We start from the raw sequence: 17566 nt of genomic DNA, 5'->3' as shown, positions 1-17566 counted from the left end.
TTACTGTGTAACACTGAATATAATTAGTGGGTTCTGTGACAGACAGCAAGACTTTTTTTACAAGGTGCAAGACAAAGTCACTGTATAAGGACTTAGAGAGGAGATTACAATTTCATTTTCAAAGGAGTCTGGTATTTTAGGACACTGCATTTCTTTGGAATCCTCCCTGTCTACCTGTATATTGGAATGGGACATTCACCAGCCTGCCTGAAGCAAACAAACCTTAAGGCAAAAAGCAATAGGTGGGAAAAATACTTAACATTGAAATGAATATATTTTTTGTTTTTCCAGTACTTTGCATGTGTTTTGTGTTTAAAACTCCTCTGACCAGGAAAAATACCTCTGATTTCGGCAGTTATGGAAATGAAGTTCACAGCTCCACTAGAGAAGTATTTTAAAATTAAATTCCCATTATAAGTTGGGCTCCTAACAGGCTCTTTATATATTGTCACCTCCACTATACATAAGTATTCGGCTGTTTAGTTTGCATGTTGAAATTTCTAAATAAACCCCCACATATATTGGCATCTGTCACTTATACTGGAGGGGAGAGAGATATAAAGAATTAAGACAAAATGTCACAAGGGCTTCTAAATTCCCAAGACACTGCCTCTATTCTCAAGACAATGTACGTGCTACGGCACACAAGCAAAACTCTGAGGTTTTGTTAGGGCTGCTTGAACCCCCTCAATCTCATGTATTTTAATGACTTAGGACAAAGAACGCCTCCTATTACATCACGTATAACATTTCTTTCTGGTAATGAAGGATAACTGAAAGCCAAGTCTCATGCCAAAGAAGACATGCAGAGAACATTAGGTCAAGACTTCAGTTTGAAATTTTGCCTTAAAAGACACAATAGGATGAGCAAAATAAGTGGTATCAGTTAGCATATTCATATATTTATATGAGGTGTTTCAAATTTTGAACAGAGCAGGAATATTGCCCTTGATAGCTGTTTAAGGCCACACAAAAAGAAGCCTGTACATAATTGTGCCATGGTGCTTCTAATATATTTTTAATTTCCAAATTTAACTGAGCTAGAACAGGCTGTGATCATTCCAGTTTTAACACTGGGATTCTGTTTTGTGAAAGTATACTGAATAGCAGGAGAAACATTTTTAGGATTATATCCAACCCACTGTGCCTAACTTAAAGAAGTTAGAGACTTTTTAAGATCACTTTTGAGGGCTTTTTAAAATGCTTAAGCCAAGCACATAATTGTACAGACTTTTCTCAAAATTCCCAAAATACCCAGCAATTGACTGTATGTACTGCTTACAGCAGAATTAAACAAAGCAATAAAATTCTCATGGGAACCTCAACCAGGTTGCATCTTTTTTTCCCTCTCTACAACTACTGAAAATAGAAGTATTTGTTCTTTCACTGTATTTCTTAGTCTGTTTCTCTCTACTTGCAGACAGTTTGTTGGCACCCACTGTAAGGACAGAAAGCATGAAACACTCAGCCATGCATTTCTGCAGTTTTTCTTCCTCTTTATTTTCCTTACACTAGCAAGAATGTCTTTCATTTCCAATAACAGCTATTTCTGCAAATCTGTATCTAGAAAAAGAAGTGTACATTTTTCACTGAATTTTGTGTTTCAACATGAAAATGTTAAATTAACTTCCACTTTAAATGCAACTTCCACTTTACTTCAATGCAAATTAAACCAGCAATTTTTGTTTCAGATTTTGTTTAAGAAGATATAAAAAGACTGAGTATTTGTGGAATTTTATTACTTTATAATTCTGAGGCTGCACTCAAGCAGATCCAGAAAACACAGAAGGCTAGCTCAGGGCTCAAATCACCATTTCACATAATACTTTGAGAAGCAAAGCAGCAGTTTATGGATAGACAGTAGTGATATGAGAGCAGGACAAGCACACACAATTCCTGAGACCATCTATGGGCACAGAATTTAAATGCAGCCCTTCAAGCTACTTTCCTCAGAAAACTGATTGCAAAGAAAGAATTTGTCAATGTAGTACCATCTCAGCACAATGTTCACTTCAATTGTTTTAACAAACAGCAACCAAAGACCTGCAGCAGCTGGAAAAAGCTGTTTTACAGCCCTCACAATGCTGTACAGGGAATCATCACTTCTTAGGTTTGGATACAATCTGCTGAGGCTTTAAAGATTTACAAAACAAGAAAAGAAGAATAAGAGTTTAGAGCTAGATTTTTAGCATAACACTCAGGATTTAGATTTTTCTGGTTTTCCATAAAAGAAAAAAAAACCCACAAGCCTAAGTACAAATCTAAGTTTTGCTCCAATGATAGTTACAGTAGCAACTTATGAACTAGCAAAAAGCAAAAATTGATGCAATGCAGTTTTCACATAGATAATTAACTGAAAAGTAAGCAAAACTTAAAAATAAAATTTACACCATGGTGGACCACAACCCACAAACTTGTGAAACACCGAGACAGGTCTCTCTTGGAGACTGAAGTGTGGAAAAACGGAAAAACAAAAAGAAAAACTATCTGAAGTTGAGCATCCCTCACCCTATGTCTCTTCAGGCAGCATGAGCCTTCAGGCTGGTAAAGGCAAAAATGAAAGCAAGGGAAGAGAGAGGCTGGAGAGGGAGCTGCAATGGGTGACTGTGAGGAGCTCAGTGAGCTGATGTGAGAAGGACAGAGGGACAGAGGGACAGAGGGACAGAGGGACAGAGGGACAGAGGGACAGAGGGACAGAGGGACAGAGCTGTGTGAGCACCAGGCCCCTGACAGAGCTCCTGCTCCCTGCCCAAGGCAAGGCAGCCCCAGAGCCTGGCTGTGAAAAGCTCTCCTGGGAGGAGGCACTGCAGGTCCCTGGCATAGCTGGTGGGCAGCAGCAGCATGGGGGAACACATCCTGCAGCAGGAAAAGCACACAGCCTCAGGGAAGCATGAAAATGCCATTACAAGTTAGAGTGCAGCACCCAGGAGGGATCAACACAGCAAAGTCACAGCCAGGACATCTGGATGGCAGAAAATGACAGTACTGATGAGAACATCTCCTGAGGTTGTTGTGAGAAAGCTTAAAGTTGGTAGTCACACTATATAAGGTGCAAATCGAGATCAAAGGGCTATCAAGAAACAGAATAGCTGCCCCTGTTTTTTTATATGTCATATATACAGAGAACATGGGTATATAGATACACACACACACACACAGAGTTCCCTGTGCCTCAAGCACAGTGCAGTTATGCATGACAAACATCTATTTTAGCTTTTCCAGTTGGATGAAGATACCCAAGAATTGATAAGGATAGTGCCAAGCATGTTGATAAATCTTCAGTGGTGGGAGCTGGGGGGAGGAGGGAAATACACCTGCATTCAATTTCAATAGGAAAAGCAAATCCAAGTCACTCAAGAACCTCATTTACTGTTGCAACACTTTAGTGCAGGAAGAAGCTTCACCTATAAATAGAAAATATCTAAAACACAAACAATAGTTATGTGCAACACTTTCTGTAACATTTCTGTGGTACCATGAATTGTTTCCAAACAATATCCTGCTGATCTTTCAAGCTCTCTAGAAAATAAATGAGCATGCAATATTACTAGACATGCTGAACAACCAGCTGAGAGTCCAGAGAGTTTGCTAACTGTATTTTTGTTTTTATCAGACATGACATTTTATTACAGTATTGCATAAGCACACTTGTTGCCCGAGTCCCATCACATCAGTGACAGTAAAAAGGCAAGTGTGTCCTCGAGTCCTTCACATCTGCTGACTTTGCACCAGACTGTGCCTATCCAGACTGCCATAAAGGAGCTCCTTACAGGCCAGTGACACACTCGTGACAACGCTGCCCAGGCCAGCACCACCACCTCCCTGCAGCACTGGAAATAAATATTTGTAGAGCCAGGTGGTGACTGGAGCTGAACAACCATCCACAAAAGCAAAAGATGGCAACTGTGTACACTACACACCTGCAGAAAACAGACATAAACCTCTGCTCTTCAGCACTGCATTTAAACAAAATACAGGGAAGTCACTTAAATTTAACTAGATGATCTAAAGATCATCCAGAAGCCTTAGGTAAACTATTTTAAAAAGGAATAATTAGAACGATATTATTTAAATTCAAAATGTAATATGCAATTTCAGATTTAAAATAGGAATCCAAGTTTCTAATCATGATTTTGATTATAAGCAGGTGAAGCCAGATAATTTAACATCAAAACTCAACATAAACAATAACCTAAATTCATTCAGACAGCTCCTCAGCTTCTAGCTTTCATTTACAAAACTTATCAGATGGAAAACTAGAATGTATTAAAATACAGACTACAAACATCTATGCCAGTCTTCACAACATCATTGTGCACAAGCTCCAAATCTCTGTCAAAAGAGTTTATGAACACTTAGGACAAACTATCAAAAGATGCAGGAAAAGCATACCAAAATTACCTCCTTCTCAAGATTAGAGAGGCCAGCAACTGCATGTTATTTCTAATACAGAAACACCAAGAAATTTGCATTCTGCATCTTCGTTCTGCACCATTTCCTACTACTGGCATTCTCTATGCTTGTTTGAATGCCTCTCTGCACTAACCTAGCACTTTCATATCCACCAGAATAGAACCATAACCTACTAGAAGCCTACTGTCTTTCCCAAGAGCTAGGTCAGAAAACCTTTAAGATAGGCTAAATTCAAAATTGATACAAATATTCTAACTGTATGTTGTCCAGTTACTCACAATCACAGAAGTCATTTGAAAATCCTCAGTTCTTACTGTCCTGAAAGAGTGTTTTGTCCAGAAGTATTGTCCTCAGCTTTAGAACAAACTCCCCATAAAGGCAAAACCCATTTGCCCCTATCGTTTTTAAAGCAAACATACCTGGCAAGGCCTGTCAGAGACATATCAGCTGCTTGGGTACTAGATATGCACAGATTTTGCTTGCCTTTTTTTTAAACACAAATGTCTACTATTCCAGAGAGCTGCCTGAAAAAAGTGTTTTGCATTTTATTCTACAGAGTCATACGTTCCCTGATGTTTTGTCACACTGCTGTGAAACAAATGATACTTTCTTTAGGATTCCACAGAATAACAGCACCTTTGTTCTATAGGCAAGCACTGCAATATTCAACAACTGCCTAGATTGTAACCAGGTAAAGACATAGCAAAAGCAATTGTTTGTACCCAGAGTTATGTGAAAGAACAAGAGATGATCAAATATTATCAAAACAGTCTCAAGCAGAGTTTTACCTATCACAGTCCTTCCTGTGTCTGATGGTTTCCTACTTCAAATGACAGAAGCACTGCCAACGAGAAAGAGCAAGTCCCCAGCATCTCCAGCTGCTTTCAGCTTAGGCAGCAGCGAGACAAATTCCTTTTCCTAGGGCTGCTTTCCTGTTAAAGCATTTACTCCACCATCCCTAAAGACTCTGTCATCACCCTGCTGAGGCTGGCACCTGGCATGAATTCAAAAGAAAAGACAGGTGGGACAGCATGCACCAAAACTTACACATTGCACACCAGAAATTACACTTTTCTAGGTAAAAACAGAAAAATCAATTCCATATTATGACTATTATTCCTTAGGCAGCGCAGCTTGAGCTGTATTTGAGCTAGGAAGTAATTCTACCAGGATAAAAACCACAGGTTTATTCATCTAAACCAGTGCCTTCAAAGTTCCACTTCATCATTTCCTGCATGAAATTAGGGTAAATAGGGGTACAAGAGTCAAAAGACTGCATTGGCACTTGCAGAATTTTGACAGTGCACTAGATGTTTGTTTCAAGTCTGAGAGCAGAACACAAAGCTGCATGTACAAGCAGATCTGTAGCTTACTGAGCTGAGCATTCCAACACCAGTATTAGAACAAGGCACTCAACTAAAACCAACTTGTCTCACAGGTCGTGATTTTCTGACGCCTGCCTCACACAGATAACACTGGTGCTTGCTGTTTATTTTTTTAAGGTAGCTCAATCTGATTTGCAGCAGGGATGTGCAGAGAAGCATGGGATATGGACTGTAGACAGCATTTGTGGCACACAAGGGTTACTCATTTTAAGGCACCTAAATCCAGATTTACTCACCTGGACCGAGAGGGAGAACTATCAGCAACCTGAATTACTTATTAAAACTACAGAGGCTGAGCTGATCACAAACAGCAGCACTGTAAAGTAAAACTATCCACACCTGTTGACACTGCATAGGAAAAAAAAAAAAAAACACATACACAAAACCAGCCAGGAAAAATATTCCTTAATATTATCTGTCCAGAACCTTTCAGTTATTAACATAATTTAGCAAACATTTCAAGCTGTTGCTGTTTACAAAGCTCTAGCAGCAGTTACCGAAATCCCAGAAAAAAAATATTAAATTAATGTTTTATAAAACTCCTTAAATTATAAAGCTTTTAGTTCCTTGTCATTGAAAGTTATTCTTCACCTCATTATAATGTGCATATTTCAGCATTTAACATCATTAGAATAACAAATGCTGTTTTTAAGAAGGTAAGAGACTAAAGGATGGTACTTCAAACATAATTCAAACTACTACATTATACATATCACCATGAATCTGCAAACACGTTCAGTTTTATTAAGAAAAAAAATTTTGCATGCTTCCTTCATACTGTAAAATTACTCATCTCTTGGACAAATGAATGAAATAAAAAAAGTAATATTAAATTTTTTATCATAGAAGCAAACTGATTTTGTGGCCAGCAAAACAGTGATAGCCATTTATTTAAGAGGTTTAATGTTTGACCAGCAAGGCAGTCTAACACTAAAAACCTGCCACCAGTCTTTCAACTAAGTGACAAAGCCAAGAACACCAAGACCTCCAGAAGATATGCTGACATCCACAGAAACGGAAAATATTTTATTTTCCAGACTAAAAAGTTACTGCAATCCCATAGAAATTCCAAAGGCAAGACAGAAAGAGCTCTTTAAGATCTTTACTACTCAGAATTAATCAAAGCAAAACAGCCATCCTAGTGATAATCCCCTTTAGTGCTTCACAGTTTATGCAATAGTCAATTACTAAAGAGGATGAAAGACAGAACAATCTTTGCAAATAGGTCACTGTCTATATTTATAATGATTAAAACCAACCTGCTGCTAAAAGTAACTTTTAATAAGCATAAAAAGTAACATTTAGACAGTGCCATGTATTTACTCTTAAATACATTCTATGTCTCCTATGACAAAAGAGGAGGTAACATGCATCAGAAACAAAGTTATTTCCCATAGGTTATCCATTAGCATTGCCACAAGCAGATTTTTATTTCTGTCTGTAATTTTATCATAAAGTATCATCCTCAAAGATATCACCTAAACATTCTTAACATGATCTCTGAACTTATCCAACTCTCCCTGTCTGCACACCTTCTCTTTCAAAACTTGGTAAGAAGGGAAGCATTGCCCATGGTGGTTTTTAAAGACCATTTTAATGTCTTCTTTTGCTTCAGCTCTTCCTGCCTGTTTAGGCATGCCTGAATGTGTAAGTCCTTTTTTTGTTTTTTCTTTTTTTACTTCAGAACAATTACCCAGGTCTCTGCTTCTACTGCATACTGCTCAGACATCCCATCTGCCTCTTTCAAGTACTGTCCATATCTGCTAAAGAATCACTCAGAACTTTCCTTCTTCCCCATATGCTTGGCCTCCCTGAGGAATATTTTTGCCCTTTCCTTGGGATCAGAACATGACACCTGGCACCATTTTCCTGAAATTTCATTGAACTTCATTGATGCTTTGAGTGCCACCATTGTCTCAGTGATTCTTACAGCCAGCTGTGCATTCACCCAAACCATTTCATTCAGTTCCAATTCGACCTGCAGTTACTGACAACACCAGAGATTTAAATCTGGTTAAACTGAAGCTTGTTTCCTCTCAAGCCCTACTTCCTCTAATTACCTCCAGCCTCTCACAGTTCAAGTCCATAAACTAACCTATGGTTCTTACAATGCCTTATCCGCCAGAGTGGCAAACAATAGTTATCATTTCTTTGCATAAAACATCAAAAATGTTTATTATCCAGTCCTGATGTTTCTCTCGACCAAATCCCTTGCTACATCTTCATTAGCAAATCCTTCTGCTCACGCTGCTACCTCTCTGTCCTTCACATATTTCATCTGCTAAAAAATCCTTCCTTTTTGCATTACTTTGGAGGCTCTGGATCTTCCAGTATTTCCACAGCCAGCAAGCTTATGACTTCAGGACTGTACAGCTGCAGAACCAGCACTTCATTACTGGAAAGGAGGAGGAGGATAATCTTCAGAGAATAATGTAACCACTTCTTACAAAGATCTCACAAGAGAAGCATTCTTCTATATCTCATATATTTGTACTCAAGGACAGTGAAAACACACTGAAGGTCCGGCTAAAACTGAATGCTATCACCTCAACACCACCAAAAAATTACTTAATGAAGGCATTAATAAGGTAATTCTAACTTCTAATCTTACAAATTTAAGAGAAAACACCTGTAGCTTAGAGTTTATTATAATGCAGACTGCATAAAACTGAACTCCACAGCAGGCAGGGGAGGGAGAAGCAGTCAGTCTTGTGAAGTGAAATCCTGTTTGTGCGTGAAAGCCAGGAACTTGATGTTCTCACTACAGACTAGGAGCAATAAAAACAGCTTTCTGAGCCATTAATTTCTGCACAGCTGATTTCTACTAAACAATGCTCATTATTGAAAGAATTCTAAAAAAACTGCCAAGCTGTTCCAGTGAGAAGGCTGGCACTCTGAACATCTAGACTGAGCTAACAGTGACATCAGTTCTACCACTGCTTTAATCCCCACGGCTACTAAATGTCAAACATTTTCATTGTATTTAAAGAGCTTGCAATTGTGCACCATGAGATTAAGTTACAAAATAAGGCAAACTGCAAGGCATAGCAAGCATCCACACTCTTGTTGCCCAAGATTCTCATAATGGCAAGTGAAACTGCCAAGCATTTTACACAGCCAAAATGTGGCATTTTTAGCATTTGTCACTCTTAAACACTGGGAAAACTCCCCCATTTCAGACGTGTAACACAGTGTCTACAATACATGCATTGCTGCCCCACTCAAATATAAATTTATAAATCAGTTGTAGTGTTGAATAAAGTATAGTGGGGAGAGAGGAGAATGGTGAACAGATTAAGTGTCACTGCATCAAGAGGCACAAAGTCCAGTGGAAACTGAGCTGCAGGTCATATATTTATTATTGACAAAAGACACCCATGTAATATTAATTCCATCTGCTTTAGAGAAGGAAATGCATCAAATTATAGTCAACACAGAAGAAGGAACTGACCTACCATGTAATAGGAATTTTAATGTAGTAAACTATTTAAAGTAGGATATATTTTCTAAACATTCCTTGGTATTTTCATAATTTGTTTGGCAATTGATCAATATGGCAGTAACATGCCAACACACACTTCTAAAATAAATATCTAATTATTTAATCACTTTATCGTGCCAAGCTCTGAGTGGTTCATATCAACTACACTGAGCTAGGGCAGTGCTGCAAAGAAAGTGCAAGAAAGCTCATGGATTCTCACACTGTGTAAGACATCACTGAAGAAAAGAAATTAAATTCAGTAATCCTATTCATTCCATAATATTTGGGGGAGGGGTGATAAAGTTAAAACTAACATAAAATATACAAATATTAGAGACATGGTGACCTATAACTATAGAAACTGAACATCAAGAATGAGGCCAAGAACATAGTAGGATATTGAAAACTACAGATTCTAAATATTACAATAAATATACATACACACAGTTCAAGACTCTGTAATTCACCTAATCAATCTTGTATCTTTAAGATCTTCCCATATTGACTCGTTCCTAAGCAGCTTTGCCTTCATTGTTCCTTATTAGCAAAGTACTGATTCACAGCTCTCAATGGTAAAACTTTTCACATCTAATGTTAGTATCAAGTTTGATTTGAGATACTCTGGTACTCTGAACACATGCTGCCAAGTGGGATTTACTGTAACAATCACTTTTTATCCAAGCAAAAACAGTTTCACAATACAGCTTAAATTCAAGAGTAGGGAGCTTTGAACAGAATTTAAAATAATTGAACATGTCCCTAAGGAAAGATGGGGAAGGCAAGTGTGAGGTGGGGGAATTATCTACATACACACATATGTAAATATATAACTATGTGTATGCACACATACATCACTGGTTTAAGAGCAAACCTGGATTACAACAGACTAATTAACTTGGTTACCCGTACCAGAAGCGACCTGATTAAGTCACAGTTCTAATCTTTTGATGGGGGTGGGGGTTGCCTGTTAAAAAAAAAATTAAGAAGTGAGAGAAACTGCTCTACCAAGGACAAAGGCCGTCAATGCTCAGTTTGAACCAGAAGTAGGAGTACATCATTCCTGAGATTCTTCCATACTAATTAACAAACTCACATGTTTTGAGTTTTAATCCAGAGTAAAGTTGTGAGAAGCAAAATTGGCAGGGCTGACTCATTAAAGCAGTCTACAAATAAAATGATCAAGCCAAAAATTCAACTCCATATAATTCTTAAGTGTAATTAAACCCACCAAGACATTGATTTACAGTTCTTATGTTATCTATACACACTTAGGGAAAAGTGACAGTAACTTGCACATTTCAACAGGCCAAGTCATGAGGAGTTACAGCAGTAGGCTCCCTTCCTCTGAAAGAAAATACAACTCAAATTCCATGTCATATAAAAACATTAATATGGAAACACTATTGTTCTCTCTTTAAATCACAGAATAATGTGAATGGAATCAATTCCCATAGCACAGAAATTCTGCAAGAACTAAACACATGAACTGCTTTGATTTTAGTAACAATTTCATGCTGAGAGAAATATTTTTATTTGAACAACTGGAAACTTTGGGAATAAATCTCAAAACAGTAGCAGACAATTATGGCAATAACAAAAGAAAACAAACCAGACATGGTGGCCATTTTTCAGCTTACCTGCACTTGTTCTGTGGAACTACTACTGAGTTCATCTCCAGACTCTGAATCTTGGTGAATTTTTTCTGAGCCTTCTCCTGCTGAATCACAAGACTGTTCATGCAAAAAGCTGGTCTTCTCTATTTCCAAGAACTCTGGGCATGGGAAATGACCCATGGAAATGGTTCTAATCTGATTGGAAACCTTGGGAGATTGCAACTCATTGTTAAGTTTTCCATTGTTCTGGGTAAGGTCCAGACTCAGACCAAAAGTCTGACAGGGGCTATTGTTGGGTCCCAGGTTTTGATTGGCATCTCGAACTAAGCAAGACACTTGAACTGGAGAAGATTTTCCAAAACTAGAAAGCTCTGGTGACTTATTCACATTTTCTGTTGATCTCTGTAATCCATGTGTCAACTTCAAGGTGTTATTTGGCAACATGCTTGCCTGCTTCACAGGTGGCATCAGTGCTTTCCGGGGTATTTCCTTCACATATTGAGCTGGCACATAAAAGGGTTTGGAATTTTCGTCTCTTTTGACTTGCCACCAATCATCATTAGTCTTTTTCACTAAGATGTATTTCTCCCCTTGCTTGATCACAATTTTCTTATCCTTGGCCTCATACTCGTAGTCATACTCCACTTGAATGTAAAATTGTCCTGGAAGCATCTTCCCCCCCTTATCAGCCATTTCTATCTGAAGATATTTCACCTTTTCAGACAAAAGGTAAGCGACATTCTGCTTCAGTGTTATTTTCCTGTTGATGTTCAGAGCTGTAAGAAAAAAAAACAGTATATGTAATCAAGTGGCTGTTTAAGAGCACTTTGGATAAAAATAATTTTGAAGAAATCCTGCCTACATAGACTAATTGATGAAAAATGCAGTATTTTCAGATATCCTTCTGCGTGTTGAGATAGAAAATCAGTAGAACAACTTAGGTCACTGATTGAACTGTCCTATTCACACAAGCCTCCTGCTATCAAGTGGCTCATTAGCTTCATTAATTAATTAGTTATTGCTTCTATTACTGATTAATATTGATTAACCACTGGGGATTTGGTGAGGGGACTGATCTGAGTCAATCTCTTGCTTACATATAGGCTTAATTTCTTAAATGAACTGTTAATACACTAGTTTTAATCAAAATATTCCAAAGCAGACTTATCTACCTTACAGAAAACCTGATCTAACCAAATATTTAAGGGCTAGAAATTAAAATGCAAACAAAACACAGTGACACAGTGACAAAACAGGACTATGAACCAAAACGGGTAATGAAATAATTACTAATATATGAAAATTCTAAAAAGCACTTCTCAGCATCTTTATAATCCAGATAATGCCACTGCATCCACACCTACAAACAAATTCTATTTAATCATGTACCATCAATGTCCAAGTTCATGGCTGGGTAAGCATTAGTCTTGCCAACCTGCACTGAACACAATATAGTAAATTAACATGAAAGGTGGGATTTTTAACCTTGAAAATCAAAGCATGTAAGATCTCCATCATTCACACAGAAAGTAGGAGAATTCAAGTAAAATGCTGCCATATTTAATCTTATGAAGATTAACAAACACATTCTTTATTCTTAAATGCACATTTGACGAATGAGAAGAGTTATGTAGAAACTTGCAGCCCTGCAAGTTAAGACTTTGTGATGAGATTTGTGGCCTTTACCCTGCCACAGAGTGGAACTAATGCAATTCCATGCAGGCACACACATGCAGAGTGAACTCAGCTGCTAAACGGGACCAAGGACAGAAATAACAACAGAAGAGAACTTCTGGGGAGATCTAAAGCAGAAACCACTAAGGACCATTCAATTTTCTTTTGCCATTTCTGTTATTTGATCTGAGCCTTGAAAAAATACATTTAGATCATAACTCAGAGACAAAGTAGAAGGTAAAAAGCTCAAATACTACACCAAGACAGAAGTGCCCATCTTTAATCTATGTCTCTCTCCTACACACCATCTTCTTTTACTTCCAAGAAGCATTTCCTACAGGTAACCAGGAAGCCACCACTGTTTCCAAGGTTCCACACTGAACCACAAGGTCAGGTTTACAATTTTATCAAAGACTTGACAGAAGGAATGATGGTACCACATTCAACAAAGCTGACAATAGGAACACAAAGCAGGAGAAAAGAATGCCAGGATTCTGGCGTTTACTCTCTACCATAAAATGGTACATTGACATTCAGTCTATTTACAGCCTTGGTACAAAACAACTTGCTTACCTGGTAGTCTACATAAATAGGTGTTTTCAAGTGCAGCTCTGCAGTTGTTTAGCAACAGCAGCAGAAGGTAAACATGAACAAATTGCAGCTATTCCCACTCTCTTCCCAGTTTTGGAAGCTCTGCCATGCAAATGCTATTTTTTTCTTCTTAGCAAACCTGACTCCTTCCAACACTTCTTCAAAGCTGCTATCAACCCCTTTCAAGGCTTCCAGGTCAGACACCAGAAAAATGCAAGTCTTACCAAGCTGCAGTCTATCTCAAAGCTCTGTTACCTCAAAAAGCTGAACCACAGGACAAGGTTCCATTCAAAATCTTTCTCCCACACAGAAACCAAAGAGAGAACATAAGCCTCTGGTTTCCCACAGGACTAACAAATGTTTAAAAGCTTGGATTTTTCATTCCTTTTTTTGCCAGTTCCATATGACAACTTATTGAGAATGCATGCTTAACATTTTTTTGAGACAGAAAGGTTCAACAGGTTGCATGTTATGCTTAAAAAAACCCAAAATGTTGAATAATACAAGTTAAATAAAACAGAACCGCTACAGAAATAACTCTACCCACTTTTGAAGTAATTTTTGCAGTCTAATCCATTTCCAAAAAATAACAACAAAAAAGAAACAACAAAAATAAGCAGCACAATTTTTGGTCTTTCATCCAAGCTGCAAAATTATCAAGTCAATAGCAAACATTTGGTAATGTTGAACATATGATTAAAGAGAGACAGGCTGCATTCAGCCAGAATACTGACACAGATTTACAAACAGATCACATCATCATGATCAAGCAAGGCTCTAATTCTCCTTCTCAACCCAAAAAAGCAATAAATACATATGGTACAGGTAGGAAATTAACCCTGAAGATCAGCAAACAACTACCATGGCCTTGATTTCACAGATTCAAATGAATTAATTTTTGTTTTGCTTTATTTTTTTTTTTAATGCAGCTTTTGTGTCACAGAAGGTAGACTGCATGTACTCTCTGTACAGCCCAGGGGACAGCTAATTGTAATGTCCTTTCATGAAGAAAGAAGAAAATAGAACAGTTTTAAGAACAGTTTTAGAACAGGAGCCTTGGTCAAACCTCTGCAGTAAGAGGCCCATAACAATGCAGGTGTGAATGCACAATATTGACACCTGGAGTACTGACTCCACTGTGCTACCAGCCAACAGCTGAAGTGACACAGCTGGTCAGTCCTTGTAACCTCACAGTATTTCTATTCCTTACCATTTACCTTTCATGTTCGATGGCATCCACATTGGTAAAGAAGGCTGAATTACTCTAATTAGAGGATGCTCAGTATGAAAAATCATTTACTTCCACAGAGAACATCTGTAAGCTTTCATAGCTTAATACCTTAAATAAAGTCTCAGTATCTGATTGAGAGATTAATAACAAAGGGCCTCACTAAGAAAACCTATGTTCATGAACACTAAAAGAGACTCAGACCTCGCATTTCTCCTGGTGAAGAAAACCCCAATCACTACTGGCAGGTGATCTAAGGTGGGTCACATCCCCACATGGACACACAAGCCAGCATTTCACGGAGCATTCCCGCTGTCCCACGGGAGCGGAGCCTGCCGAGGGCAGGCCCCGGGTGCGGCAGAGGCGAGCAGGGCTCTCACTCCGCACCGGGGCAGGGAGATCCCTTCGGACTCGGGCTGCCATGGAACCGTTCCCATCTCTTACTCAGCTAAGGCTGACTAAGGCTGCCAGCCCGGGGTGTTCGCAGAGGTCAGCTCCTCCCTTCTCCCGTCCGCCCGCGGGCGCGCCCCAGCCCGGGCCGGCCCTACCCCATCGGCACCGGCCCTGCCCCATGAGCTCCAATGATCCCGGCACCGGCCCTGCTCCATCGGACCCTCCTGGCACCGGCCCTGCCCTATCGGATCCACCGGGCCGGCCCTGCCCCATCGGATCCACGCGGCACCGGGCCGGCCCTACCCCATGGGCTCCGCTACTCCCAGCACCGGGCCGGCCCTGCCCCATCGGACCCTCCCGGCACGGGGCCGGCCCGGCCCGCTCCGCACTCGGGGCTCCGGAGAACTCTCCCCACACGCGGGTGCACCAGGGGTTCGGCATGCCAACCCTCGCCTCTAGCTACGTTTTTATGCGCGTCCCCACAAAACGAGACCGTTTTTATCTAGAGCCGATGTGACAGCTCCAATCGCCCTCAGACAGGCAGGGTTCCAAGAACTGTAGGTCCGCTCAGAGCTCAGCCTTTCCTGGAGCAACCTGACCCCTGCAGCTGCACCCTCACCTCCTTACAGCATCCAGCCTTAGCTACAGAATGGTACTCCCTCGATTGATCCTCAAGTCCATGGAAATGCTTGAAAGAAGCACGGTCCTAAGACACAGAATCATAAATATGATCATATGTGATACACATATAGTATGCTCATGTATTGCATGAGACATGATCACCTCTACCTTCAGCATTATCCTAGAATTCAAGACTCACTCCCACTCTCTCTTTTGAAATTATCAGGCACAGCGCATCTCTGGAAGATGAGAAGATTTACTTCTCATCTTCATGAACCAGGTAACTGAGTCTTGGGAAATAACCTAAAATACTTTTTGCTATTTCTTTTCTTTTCCTCTAGGGAAAAGAAAAGAAAAAAAGAAAGAAAAAAAAAGCCCCTTCTGGGGTCAGGGAATTGTTACTTACTTTCCAATACAAGAAGATGATAAATTGTTAAAAGTGTTACTGAGTACTAACGGATCGCCTTAAATTTCTTTGTGTGACCTTGTTCACAGTGTCCTAAAAAGCAGCAGCAGTTGACTTGTGTAATCTTTTTCCATTTTCAGCATCAAACTTCACCCACTACTGAAATGAACCCTTGCGCAGTGCTGATACAAAAATAAACTCAATTACGAAGGCTAATTTAAGATAAATTCTTAACAGTTCAGGCCAGATGAGATGCCCTGGCTACACCGCAATAGATTCCATGATTCTGCTTCTCCCTGGGCAGTTTTCTTAAGGGTTCAGGCTGTATCTGCATGACCACAACCTGAGGGACTGGTCCCTTGTCAGACTTCAAACCCATTCATACCTTTCTTCCCAAGGGGCACCACTGCTTGTCCAGCACACCTGATCCTCAGCCAGTATTTTCCTGCAGACCAGCGCCTGCAGGAGCCACCCTCTGCAAAGCACGCACTGAGCATGCAAAAGTTGCACACAAATAGAGGCAAATGGAAACGACAGATAAAACCAAAACACAGACAACTTACAAGCTGTATGAAAACAAGCTCAGCCCTTTGCTCTTTCCTCAAACACACTTCGAAATCGAGCACTACTCGCAAGTAAACTACCTACCCGGAGCTCACCCGTCTTTAAACGCTAGAGGCATAATAAGCAACCATTTAATAATTGCCCGTGACTCAGAGCACTGAATAAGCGATGCATTTTAAACAAGTGTCAGGACAACTTTTCAGCGCCGCTGCAGCCCGCGCCCCCCTCCCCCCGCTCGCTCGCTCCCTGCCAGCCCCGCTCGCTCCTCGGTGCGGGCTTTTGTTAAGTTGTTGACTGCGAGGGCTGGCTATAAATAGCGCGGCTCGGCCCAGCCCGGCCCAGCCACCCCAAGTTACCGCGCTCAAGTTCACACAAGGGCGGCGGATCCCCCCGGCTCGGCGGGGGCGCCCGGGAAGGGCGGCGGGGCCGCCGCTGCCTCCCTTTGTCTCCCGCAGGTGAGCGGGCGCCGCTCGCACACGGCAGCGCGGGCGGCCCGGCCCGGCAGCGCGGCCCGCGGCGGCGCCCAGGTGCGGAGCTGCCTCCCGGCGCCGCCGACTCGGCGCTCCCGGCGCCGCCCGCGGAACGGAGCCGCCACCGCCGGGGGCAGCGCGGGGCGGCGCCGCCCGGAGCCCGGCGGGCGCGGGGAGCGCTCCGCGAGGCGCCCCGGGAGCGGCGGGGCGGGAGGGCGGCCCGGGGGGCTGCGGCCCCTGCGCCGGCCCGGGCGCGGACGTTCCCCCGCGGGGCCACCCAGCCCTGCCCGCCCGTCCCGGCGGCGGCAGCGCCGCGCTCGTCCCCGTCCCCAGCCCCGTCCCCGCCCTCCCTCCCCGGCGGGCCGAGGGGCGCGGCGCACGCACCCACCTGCCGGCCGGGCCCCCTCCGGCTGCGGCTGCGGCGGCTCCCGCTCCGCTCCCGCCGCGGCCCCGGCGAGTGTCGGCTCCGGGGCACGGCGGCGTCACCGCGGGTCACGTGCCGGGGCGGGCCCGGGCGGGGGTGGGGCGGGGGCGGTGCCCGGGACCGCCTGGCCCCCGGTGGGAAATGGGCGCTCGCACCGGTCCGTCCGTCCGCCCTGCTGTCCGCCTCGCCGGAGCGCTCCGGGGTGGCCGCTGGGGCGATGCCAACAGCGCCCGAGTGATGCCGTGTGTGAAACACCCGGGCCTCTCTGTCCCTGCTGAAACGAACAGAGGGAAAACAAAAACA

The 17566-nt window shown here is 41.9% G+C and overlaps 1 protein-coding gene across 4 annotated transcripts in view; it reads right to left on the bottom strand.

Annotated features, from left to right (window-relative positions):
* The window catches only part of ARHGAP12 (Rho GTPase activating protein 12), a 79197-nt gene extending 61899 nt beyond the window's left edge, over positions 1-17298 (bottom strand). For 2 of the 4 annotated variants that reach the window (XM_054273538.1, XM_054273539.1), the window contains exons 1-2: positions 17228-17298; positions 10917-11668 (exon numbers count right to left, since the gene is read on the bottom strand). In XM_054273538.1, coding sequence (XP_054129513.1) covers positions 10917-11585 — 669 coding nt within the window. In that variant the 5' untranslated portion in view covers positions 11586-11668; positions 17228-17298. Of the gene's footprint in view, positions 1-10916; positions 11669-17227 lie in introns of those variants that run through there. The other 2 variants (XM_054273536.1, XM_054273537.1) reach the window with 1 other exon arrangement.
* Between the last annotated feature and the right edge of the window lie 268 nt (positions 17299-17566).

This window comes from Melozone crissalis, unplaced genomic scaffold (assembly GCF_028551555.1).
Source record: "Melozone crissalis strain CALT ecotype California unplaced genomic scaffold, PUWL_Pcris_2 ptg000016l_1, whole genome shotgun sequence".
Taxonomy (NCBI): domain Eukaryota; kingdom Metazoa; phylum Chordata; class Aves; order Passeriformes; family Passerellidae; genus Melozone; species Melozone crissalis.
Note: the sequence above shows the minus strand (reverse complement) of the source record. Positions and strands in the feature narration are given on the sequence as shown.